Source organism: Triticum aestivum, chromosome 3A, assembly GCF_018294505.1.
Source record: "Triticum aestivum cultivar Chinese Spring chromosome 3A, IWGSC CS RefSeq v2.1, whole genome shotgun sequence".
NCBI classification, from domain to species: domain Eukaryota; kingdom Viridiplantae; phylum Streptophyta; class Magnoliopsida; order Poales; family Poaceae; genus Triticum; species Triticum aestivum.
Window position 1 is genome coordinate 717,058,144 of NC_057800.1, and position 11,835 is coordinate 717,069,978.

Below are 11,835 nucleotides of genomic sequence, written 5' to 3' on the forward strand. Positions count from 1 at the left end.
CGAGCAAGAGATCTGTCGTTTCTCAAAAAGAAAAAGAAAAAAAGAGCAAGAGAAGAGATCTGTCACGTAGCACGTACTATAATAAAGAGCCAAATACCACTTGGCTCCACGAGCGCATGAGTTAATTTTACGCCACGGCACGCCTCCCTTTTCCGTCCATGGGGATGTTGCTGTACGCTCACGCCAAACGTCCTGTGTGCCCTAAATGAGCCACGTCACCCTCACTCCACCTGGCCGCTGTCATGGTCCCCAGCAGTACAGCTGACAACCTCAGCATATGCCCGTAGTACATCGCTCCGGACGTACGAAATCTTCTGGACGGCGAAAGTTCAACGCGCCGGGCGATCGGACGGCCCAGGAGCGCCCGCGCGACGTGGCCGAGCCGCTCTCCCCAGTCGCGTCTTCGTCTTCTTTAAACAGGCGCGCACACGCAAAGATGCTGTTTTTCGCTCCGGACGGTAGCGGCGGCGGCGGCGGCGGCGGCCACAGATCCACCCATCCTTAAAAAACAGTCGTCGCCCCAGTCGGTCCACTCCCCCGCGCCGCCGACGACGCCATGGCGAAGCAGAAGCAGCAGCAGCAGCCCAAGCCCGCCGCCGACGCCGCGCCGCCGCCCCGGGAGTTCAAGACGGCGCACTCGCCCTGGTTCACCTACGCCTCCATGGTCACGCTCTTCTCCCTCTGTCCGCCATTCGTCATCCTCCTGTGAGTCCCCTCCCCCCTCTCCTCGCAGATCCAGCCCGCTCACCACCCCCACCCGAATCTAACTCTCTCCCGCTCTGGGGCTCATGCTCGCAGGTGGTACACGGTTGTGCACGCGGACGGATCGGTGGCGCGCACCTACGAGCACCTCCGCGACCACGGGATCCTGGAGGGGCTCAAGGCCATCTGGCCCATGCCCACCGTGCTCGCCGGGAAGATCATCCTCGGCTTCGCTCTCTTCGAGGCCGCCCTGCAGCTGCTCCTTCCCGGGAAGCGCTTCGAGGGGCCCATCTCGCCCGCCGGGAATGTGCCCGTCTACAAGGTCCGCCCTTCTATTCCGGCCGAGCCACTCTTTTACTGGACATTTCGATTCCTACTCTTGGTCTGCAGCTAAATACTGTACTTACTAAACAGAAGCCTGCAGCGTCAGTATCGCTGATCCTTTCTTCTCTTTTTCAGGCAAATGGCTTACTAGCATATGCAGTGACTTTGGTCACCTACCTAAGCCTGTGGTGGTAAGAAGACCACCTTGTTTTCTTCTCTTGTGTGGACTGCCTACTGATTACCTTCAGATTACATCACTCGTCATTTCCGCGGTTTCATCTCCCTGAACAATCGAACGAATTGTCTACTTGCGCCTACTTGCATTGATCATTTGACGGTTCTGGCAGTAAACCATTTGAGGAAAAACAATTATGGTAGCTACTGGTTTTGGACATAGGCATAAAACTGATCCCTACAAATTTTTTTATTTGTTGCTTTTATTGGGTTGCCTTCTCCGAAGTAAGAGTGATTTCTTAGTAAGAGAAATATGGCACTTAGTCATAATGCCATAGGGCCTGAGCCGCCCGAAAATTTCAACGACTTCATCCTCACTTTTCCCAAAAGGGTTAACCAAAAGTTGTTAGGCGATTCCATGTGGCTTACATGCTGCTCATGTGTGTTAAATGTACTAAAATGGGAGTTGTCACTAACCTTGCATGCTCAACACACCAGCCACTCAGGCTCTCTAAACCTGGGCCAGTATGTTGCACTAGGTCTTCTTTTAGGTTTTCAGAATTTTATCCCTTATGCAGTAGTCAGAGATTGATGGACATGTTGCTTTGATGCAGATGACTATAATGTTTAATTGTTTCAAAAAAAAAGGCTCCTTAGGGTATAGTTGTATGTTTGAGCCTGCTACATTGCACCCAAGAGGTTGGAACATGATATAACAGCAGTTATGAACTATGCATTGGTGTCTGATAATGTTCAAGTATGATTTGAAATGCATTTAAGATATCTGTGAAGTCATTCCTGGCTCCCTGTTTCTTCTCTCTCAAAGATGTTACAAGTCATACCTGTGATTCATAAACGTTTGCATGCGTATATATTTCTCTTTACAGCTTCTGCGTGCATGCTGGTTTTCGTTCTGTCTTTTGCATATAGAGCAAAATCGTTGGAGCCTCTGATATTGCTGAATCTTTCTTAACGCAAATTTTATACTCATGCGTGTCAGGCACATATATCATATACTTGTACATTTCCAAATCCAATTGTAGTGATTTGTGATTATTGACTTTTGTTTTGCCACCATCGTGTAATTTCAAGTTCATGATAGATACTCCCCCCTCCTTAGCTATATTTCAATGGACCTGGGAGTCTCTGTTTTGAAATGCTTTCAATACCATATGGATAAGCATGCTCATTTCTCGTTAACTTTTTTATCCGTGCGAATGCTGTGGACAAACATAACGAAGAGGGAGTTTCTGAATTAATTGAGCTTGCTTTCTCTCCACGAGCTTATTGCAGGCATTTAAAATATGTGTTCGAGGCCTCTTAGATTTTGTCCACTATGGGTAGTTTGTACTATATTTTATATCACCACTCGTTAACAAAAAAATTGTTTCAGGTTTGGAATATTTAACCCTGCAATAGTATATGATCACCTGGGAGAGATATACTCGGCTCTGGTCTTTGGAAGCCTTGTGTTCTGTTTATGCCTGTACATAAAGGTGGGCTTATTTTGCAGATCTTTGTTTGCCCATACTTATATACTGCGCTTCCTTTGTTGATGGAAATTTATTTTCCTTTTAGGGTCATGTAGCACCATCTTCATCTGATTCTGGATCCTCAGGGAATGCGTTCATTGATTTCTACTGGGTAAGTGCCATGAAATCCATATGATGTATTCTTACATTGCCTGGAGTTAGGTGCTATTTTCTGTGGACCACTGGCACCGTGATATTTGACTTTTGTCCAGCTTAGACTGTTTAGGGCCTGTTTGGATTGGGGGTAGAACATGGGTTTGTTGATCAATGTATCTAACATGCACATTTTCAGGGAATGGAACTGTATCCTCGGATTGGTAAGCATTTCGATATCAAAGTCTTCACAAACTGCCGTTTTGGGATGATGTCCTGGGCTGTTCTTGCTGTCACCTACTGCATAAAGCAGGTCAGGACATTATAATATTCTTATGATGTACACTAGTTCCAGTCAAATAGAATGCTTTTGCACTGTCTGCCATCCAGCTTCTTGTATCTTTGTGCATTTTTTCGTTCACGAGTTATATTCTCTATTAATACTTAATATTATATATATTGTGATGTAGCTATCTATTAAACTCTACTGATTTCTCTGAACTGTGCGATGCAGTATGAAATGAATGGCCGAGTTGCAGACTCCATGCTTGTGAATACTGCACTGATGTTGATCTATATCACAAAGTTTTTCTGGTGGGAGTCTGGATATTGGTGTACTATGGACATTGCGCATGATAGAGGTAGGCAGAGTTCATCTGTTTAATGGATATAATGGAATCATCATTTCAGGCACCAATTCAACATGAAAATTCCGAAAATATTTTATGATATAGCATTTGAACTCAAGGTGTGTATTCACTACGAATAGGATAATGTGTGTATATTTTCCTTTTAATTTATCATTTGACATATTTTCTCAATTTTCTTTTACTTTTAATACGAAATTATGAACTGTAGGGAGAGACTTTTCGTTTGAATTGCTCATGTTAATATTAACCCCCCCCCCCCACCACCACCACAAACAATGATAGCATAACAGTGCTTCAGCCTGAAGGGTGATTGCACTGGACGTATGGTAGTCTATAATTGCAAGAATCTTGTTGCATGGTACTAAGTTTGCAAAGATGATTTTCTTCAGTCACCATCTTTTCGATCAAAATTCTGCATGCATGTTTAATCGGTTCTTAGGCCGGTTTGTTTGCAATCCATGTCAAATACTCCCTCTGTAAAGAAATATAAGACCTTTTAGATCACTACTTAGTGAATTAAAAGGTCTTATATTTCTTTACAGAGGGAGTACAAGTGAAGGAGATGGTTACTCCAAACTCCCATATTCTTGCTTCAGCTAGAGACTTTAATCTAACAATGCCCCACAAGGCTCGTAATGCCTTCCTTGCCAAGCGCTCTCAACAACTCTATAGTAGAAGTAAAAGTCTTATTTAGTAATTCAAATATCAGTGAAATTTGTTATCATGATTTTCAAAGGAATATACTACTACAAAGTGAAGTTCAAGCCATGCTAATACGTTCTTATCAAGGCTACATCACCTAACCAAGACAAAATTAAGAAAAAGTAACAATGGAAGGTGGTTACTACTTCTGTCAAAGCATATTGCGGCGTGTCATGATAGGATTAGTAGTATGTTATTGTGATTAAATTATGTGTTACTCAGATTTTAGCTTGCAAAGGTGCATTCTATTTTGTTCTGTCCAGAACTCCAGATCTTCTCTATTATCTGTCTGACATCATTTTCTACAGCTGGTTTCTACATTTGCTGGGGATGCTTAGTATGGGTTCCATCAACTTACACCTCTCCTGGAATGTACCTTGTCAATCATCCTGTGAATTTGGGTCCCCAGGTTATTCTTTCAACCTTTCTCTGATATACTTTGGTTTTGTAGTATTTTGATACTTTTTGTCACTTGCGTATTCACGATTTTAGTTCTAGCAGTTGAACGGAATATTCGTTAATCCTGTTGCAGCTAGCAATCTCGATTCTCCTCGCTGGAATATTGTGCATATACATAAACTATGACTGTGATCGTCAGCGCCAAGAATTTCGCCGGACAAATGGGAAAGCCTCAGTCTGGGGAAAAGCCCCGTCAAAGGTAGAATTTTTTTACCTCTAAAATAGCCAAAAATGCTTTCATGCTTGTTAGTCTGCTTATGTCTTTATTTTGGTGGAACTTCAGATTGTTGCTAACTATCAGACCACAAAAGGAGAAACGAAAACCAGTCTTCTCTTGACTTCTGGATGGTGAGTCTAAGATTCAGTTCCCTTTCTTTCACATTGTTCATGAAAAGAGAATTATGTGATCATGTATATGCATAGATAACAGCCCTTTGGGCATGCACCTTCTTTTTGTCTATTTCTATCCTGGATAGGTGGGGCTTTTCTCGTCACTTTCACTATGTCCCAGAGATACTGGCAGCATTTTTCTGGAGCGTTCCAGCTCTTTTTGATCATGTAAGCATGTCCTGATCTTGCTAATATCACAAGGTTAATAAGTCATGATTTTATTAATTGTGTTTGCTTTCGGTTCACTTGCAGTTTCTGCCATACTTCTATGTGCTACATCTAACCATTCTACTGCTTGACCGAGCAAAGAGGGATGATGACAGATGCTCAACAAAGTACGTAAACAATCTTCCAGTCATCTGCATAGCTAGCATCGACAGAGAACCTTATCTTTAAATTGCTCGGACGCTTATTTTGTTAGTTTTCAGTTCTCTGGTTTTTGTGCCTGATAGACTCATCTTCTTTTTCCTGAAAGGTACGGCAAGTACTGGAAGATGTACTGCAACAGAGTACCGTACAGGGTTGTTCCTGGTATTTACTGAATGGTGTGCTCTCCAACTCATGAGGAGAAAGTAACTAAGCTGCTGAGGTGTTTCTCTCCCTCTTCAGCGGCCCTGGTACTATCAGCATTTGTGTTGTAACGATGTCATTAGCTTTGATGCGTGCAGTGGTAGGTTGTATGTACCCTTCACATGGGCCGTTTGATGCTCCGCTACTATGATAGGAGGAATCGAGCGTAATCTTCTTCTAGTGTGTATTCAAGCTTTTTTGCATGATTTTAGTAGCTAGCACGGCAATGAAAATGAACTGCCATGTTCTCTAGTTTTTATTAATATTCTTATTATTGAGAGAGCTATGTTCTCTAGGTTTTCTATTTTTAGAGGGAGATTCATTGTTCTCTACTTTGACTTTGAGTACTCTTGCAGCAAGAGTATATTAATTCATAAACTATTGTTATGATCGGAAAAGCATAGCCCCGAAACAAATTTTTCGCTTGCTAATCTCTTGATGTGGTAGCTGTATGTACTGAAGAGAGGAGCTGTGGGGTATATAAGCTCCAGAGTAAGGCACGCGAAATCGACAACTATTATACCAGGAATTTGGGGTTTACAGGCTGTTTCTGATGTACAGCCTGTGTCGCTTCAGGAAGTATTAAAGTCTTGTAACAGCTCAACTTTTTTTACAACGATTTGTTGGTAATTTTCTCTCTGAACAGAACTTGTCGTTCACAGACCGGATGAGAAGGGATTTTCCTAGTTAAATCGGGCAAGAATGACACAAGCTTTTCATATACTTCACCTATGCATGGGAGGTCACTTTGGCATTCATGCTGCTTATTAGAGGATTCATAAGTAGTTCACCTTGTGAAGCCTGAAACGAGGTGCCATTGATTTTGTTACACGATGCAATTGGTGCCATCAAACAATGCATGAACATTGTAAGCCACATTGTCATCGACGAACACTTTGTTTACACTTTCTTCGCCGAGAAACCTTCGAGCACTTGGGTTCAGTATCAGTGGTGGTCTGCTTATCTGGCCCACCTGGCATTCACCCACCCATCCTTATTCTCTTTCTCTCTCACACTGGCCCACCACTCACCCCGCCACAGCCGCTCCTCCGAATGCCAACCGTGGCACCGCCGCGCGCCGGTAACGTGCACCACCACGTCGCCCGGCCACCTCGCCGGAGAAGTGTACCATTGCGCGCCGAGGTACACCAGCTCCGATGCCGAGGCGGTTGCCCCTTCCGCAAGAGCCGCGGCGGCAGCAGGGCGCGAGGAGGTCGACGTTGTCCCTTTGGATTTTGTGCCTTGGTTGTCGTGCCCGCTGTGCCGCAGGACGCGAGGAGCGGGAAAATATCTAGTGCTACCAATCTTTAGGTGCTACCATGATACAAGATTTTGGGCCGTCGGATTCTCATATCAGACGACTCTCAACAACTCTGCAACGTTTGCAAAAAAGCCTACAAGGAGTCCAAAAATCACGCACAGGTCCAGCTGATCCCACATCTCCTAGATGCCGTCCGTTTTAAGAATCCGACGGCCCAGATGCCCGTATCACGGTAGCATCTAAGTCTTGGTAGCACCAGATACTCTCCCCGCGAGGAGCAACAACACTGTAGTGCCCGAGCAAGGCGCTGACGGAGGCCCCGAGGTCGTGTGGGTGGCTGCGGGAGTACGTGGACGGGTGTCGGTGCGGATGCGAGCGGGGACAAGGGACGACGGGACACATGCGCCATGGGTGGGCACGGCGGGCACAGGGATACGACATGGTAGGACGCGAACACCGCGAGCGGGGCGCGGCGGCGGAGTGCTGCGTGGCGGGGCGCAGCCGAACTAAAGGGTGTGGCGGGACGGGAGCTGCGGGGCGGGGTGGGACCGAGTAGCAGGGCATGGCGGGATGAGATGTGGGGCGGGGCACAACATGGGAGCTCGCCCACCAGGTGTTCGTCTGAATGCCGGGGCGGACATGCCATAAAATGCGTCCGGCTCCGTTGGATGCATATGCCGACTCAAACGAAAAAATGGATACGAACGGACGGACGGGCAAGCTAAACAGACAAAATCAACATCTGTTTAGATCGCCGCGTTGGGAGTTGCTCTTAGGCCTGGATGAAATTCGAAAGAGGAAACAGTCGAAAAATGAAGTAGAACGTCCCTGTACATGCACGTTCCCGTTGTCCCGTATCGGCGAAATCTGGCGGTGTGCGGTTCACCGGTTTGTCTGGTCGCAAAAAAAGTACATCAATCATGCATGCTGCCAATTGCATGGGGCCGGCGTCCCCTTTCGGAAACAACCCCAGCTCGATTGTACAGCGATCAGAAAGAGGCAATCAGAACTAGCATGTCACGTTGGCTGGTGTACGTCCTCAACCTGCTGGCAACAATAATAATCAAGGTAATAGCACCCGAGGTACCTGACTTGCACAGGATGTGATGATCTAGTCTCAAACTTGTAAAACTTGACCAAGCCATACCCCAACTTGCATCTCATGTGATGTTTTAGTCCTAGGCCAATCACAGCTCGCCAATTGGCTGAGCCGGTCAGCGCGCGCATTTTTTCACAAAACCCCCTGTCGTTTCCCTGAATCAACCCACACTCACCCCCCACCTGAATTAAATCTGTTGGAATCGAGTTCACGTCCGTTCGAGAGGGATGAGCCGGCCGCTGTCGAGGTGACAGAGCTCATGGGCTGGCGGGGCGATGGTGACGTTAGCGACGGAGGCGTCGTCGCCGCCGTTCGCCGGCGGCGTGGAGACGCCGGCATCTGCTCATCTCGTCCGGCCGTTGGGTGCATTCCCTCCTGATTACTGTGAGCTCGACGCCCCGTCTCTGCTTTCTTTTCCTCCTTCTCCTCTCCTCTGCTTTGCTCCTCTGAGCTCGTCGCCCCGCCGTTTGCAGCTCGAATCGCGTCCATTTGTGCTCGAATCGGGGTCGTCTAGTGGTGTTTTTGAGTAGGGTCATGTATGGCGAAGTGGAGCTAGGGTTTCGGCCGATGAAATTAGGTTTGGGTTCGACACGATAGCTAGGGTTTATGGCGGACAAATTAGATGTTAATGCCTTTGTAGTTGGCTTTTCGTTCTGCTTTAGCATGTACTCTACTCAAGCATCTGTTCGTGTTGTGAAATTTAACTATATGCTATTGAAGATGTTTTGTACCGAGTATAAACTTGGCTATTTTGTTACACCATTTAGTGAGTGTTTTGGTAATGCTAATGGTATGTGCAACTAAGTTTCAGTGAATTGAATGGTTTGTGTTAATGTTGTGCTAATATTGTATTTCATTTATGGTTAGTTTATATTTAGTTCACTGAATATGTTCAGTTATCTGTAGTTCAGTGAATATGTTCAGTTAATGTAGTTAACTGAATATTTTCTGTTACTGTAGTTAACTTAATCTTTTTTAGATTGCTGTAGGTAACTGAAAGGTTCAGTTAACTGAACCTTAAGCTATTGTTCAAGTATGTTAAATCTTTGTTTATTCTATTAACTGAATATTTGTTTTTCAACTGATGCATCTTTTTTTTAATACAGTCTGTGATGCAGCAAATGGAGAAAGTGTGGACAGTCCATTTTTTACACTGGAACCTGAGCATGGTGGAATTTTCTATGGCCTAATCAGAAACCTGGAGTACTAGAACCCTTCTGTTGAGGTGCTAGACTTTGTTGACTCTGGCACTTTCTCTTATGCATTCCTTGAACAACACTTGGTTTGGTTGGGATATCCTGTGAGTGAGCACATCATTTACTTCAGCAAACCAAATAAACCAATCTCAGATGGTTTGATTAGAATTAGTAGTGATGAGGATGTGCAGCATATGATCAGAGCTAGTGCTGAGCATAAGATGCTTGTAGTCATGGTTGACCATGCAGATTTCATCAGCAACTTCAGGTATGACTTGGTGTGCACATTGCACCTATCTTTCATAACATCAACAACAAGTTTTGCAGTAGCAAGTGCATCCCCTTCCCATAGCCTAGTTTCAGTCTTTGTAGAAGATCCTTTGTCAGAGATTGCAGCAAATGGAACAGGCCCAGAGATTTTTCTTATTGATGGTGCTGAGCAAAACATGCTAACTGAAGATCCCTTGTTAGAGATTGCACCAATTGGAACAGACCCACAGAGTTTGCTTATTGAGCGTGCTGAGCACAACATGCTAACTGAAGATGGAGAAACAGTTATTGAAGATGTAGTTGTTTCATATTCTGATTTCAGTGACAGTGACTATGACATAGATGATGGTGATGATGATCTTTATGATGACAGCATTGACTTTGATGTTGATGAAGAAGCTGATCAGGATGAGGATGATGTGGATCCTGAATACTTGCTTGAGGATGAAGATCTCAACCTATCAACTGGGCAAGCAGATGAACTTAGGTACAAGTTTAAAGCTTTCAATGCAAAGGTGGACATGATTTCCCCTGTGTTTAAAGTAGGGATGGTATTTGCTGATGTGGTTGAGCTAAGACATGCACTAACTGCATATTCAGTTAGAAACAGAGTGCAGATCAAGAAGATAAAAATGATAAGATGAGACTTGAAGCAGTTTGTGAAGATGGTTGCCCATGGTATCTGTATGCTGGCAATGGCAACGGGACAGGGGGGTTTGTCATCAAGACTTACTATGGAGAACATATGTGTCAGAAGAAATGGAAGATAAGGTCACTGACAGCAAAATTCCTGTGCAAGTATTTCATAAATGAGTTCAGAGATGACCAAAAGATGTCACTAGGTACATTTTCAAGAAAGATCACCAATGAATTTCATGTCACCCCTAATAGATGGAAGCTAGCTAGGGCAAGAGCTGCAGCACTTAAGGAGATCCATGGTGATGAAGTAGAGCAGTTCAGTAGGCTTAGTGACTATGGTCATGAATTGAGGAATACCAACCCTGGGTCTACATTTCTTCTGTCAACTGAGGTTGTTAGAGACAAAGACTTCCCACAGGGCAGGAAATGTCTGAAAACTCTATATTGGTCTTATGATGCATGCAAAAGGGGTTGCCTCAAGGGATGCAGACCTATTATTTTCATTGATGGTTGTCACATGAAAAATAGGTTTAAAGGAGTGTTGCTTAGTGCAATGGATATTGATCCTAATGACTGCATTTTTTCCATTGCAATGGATTGGGTAGAAGTAGAGTGCACCAGTTCTTGGGAGTGGTTTCGCACTACATTGAGAGATGACCTTAACATCACAAATACTGCTCCTTTCACTATTATGAGTGACAAGAAGAAAGGTTTGACAATGATGTGCAAAAAATCTGGCCAGATGCTGAGCATAGGTTTTGTGTTAGGCATATTTATCAGAATTTCAATGAGAAGCACAAAGAAGAACAACTGAAGCAAGATCTGTGGTCCATTGCAAGAACACCAAACAGGGTTAAGTGGAGCCAAAACTGTGAGAAAATAGATGGACACAGTGCAGCTGCCTTCCACTGGATTGAAAGACTTGGTCCAAAGACATGGTGTAAATAATTTTTAGTGTCTTTCCCAAGTGTGATATTTTGCTGAACAGTAACTCTGAAGTATTTAGAGCATCTCCAGCCGCGCCTCCAACAGGCCCCCAAGGCCGTTTTTAGCGTCGACACCGAAAAATCGGCCCAGTCGCGCCCCCACGAGCCTGTTTTTCGCTGGATTGGGCCGAAATTGGCACCGGCGCACCCAACCCGAACCCGGCGCGCTGGGGGGCGCCCGGGGGCGCCGGCTCGAACGTTTTGGCGCGAAAGAGTGGCGGGACCGGCACGTCAGCGAGACGAAGGCTGGTCGTCCTTATCGTCTCGGTTTTCCTGCGGGGAATTAATGCCAGCATGCCATTGATTCACGGGTGGCGAAGTGCGGCGACGCCGCCCCGCCTTCCGCCACGCGTGTCACACGCGGCCGCCCCCGAGCCGCTATATAAGGTGCCCCTGGCCGCGCCGGTGAGGCACCCATCCATCGGCAATCCTCCCCCTCCTTGCCGCCGCAGTTCCTCCCCTCTCTACGCCATTCGAGCCCCTCTCTCTACCCCCCGGCAACCATGAGCGCGAGGTACCCCGGCGATGCGGCGGTGGCCAAGGGTTTCGGCCGCCTCTCGTTGAATGAGTGGGAGGCAAACCTCCTTCACGAGTCCAAATACCCCGCGCCGCCCGACGTACGCCTTCCGTCGCGGTGGAGGCTCAGCGTCGGCGGGGGCCCTGTCCCCCCTGCCCGTCCCCGAGACGCCCTATTTCCACGTCGAGATCGAGCGTGCGCGGGCGTCCCTGACGGCCGCGGAGCGGGCGCTCCCGGAGTACGCCGCCGACAACCACGCGGCGTGGGCGCC

At 46.2% G+C, this 11,835-nt stretch overlaps 1 protein-coding gene across 1 annotated transcript; it reads left to right on the forward strand.

Moving 5' to 3' along the window:
- Positions 1–398: 398 nt before the first annotated feature.
- On the forward strand, positions 399–5,994 carry LOC123063456 (7-dehydrocholesterol reductase). The gene is made up of 13 exons (XM_044487248.1): positions 399–705; positions 799–1,024; positions 1,162–1,217; positions 2,594–2,696; positions 2,779–2,844; positions 3,025–3,138; positions 3,340–3,466; positions 4,486–4,586; positions 4,710–4,835; positions 4,920–4,984; positions 5,113–5,194; positions 5,279–5,361; positions 5,502–5,994. The coding sequence occupies exons 1-13, from the start codon at positions 557–559 to the stop codon at positions 5,566–5,568; spliced, it is 1,365 nt and encodes a 454-aa protein (XP_044343183.1). The 5' UTR covers positions 399–556; the 3' UTR covers positions 5,569–5,994.
- The last annotated feature ends 5,841 nt before the right edge of the window (positions 5,995–11,835 follow it).

Bases quoted from the DNA above. Each gene is read 5' to 3' on its own strand.
- LOC123063456 (XM_044487248.1), top strand. From the start codon at position 557: ATGGCGAAGCAGAAGCAGCAGCAGCAGCCCAAGCCCGCCGCCGACGCC. The intron at 4,985-5,112 runs GTGAGTCTAAGA...TATCCTGGATAG, and splicing joins CTTCTCTTGACTTCTGGATG to GTGGGGCTTTTCTCGTCACT. The intron at 5,195-5,278 runs GTAAGCATGTCC...GTTCACTTGCAG, and splicing joins TTCCAGCTCTTTTTGATCAT to TTTCTGCCATACTTCTATGT.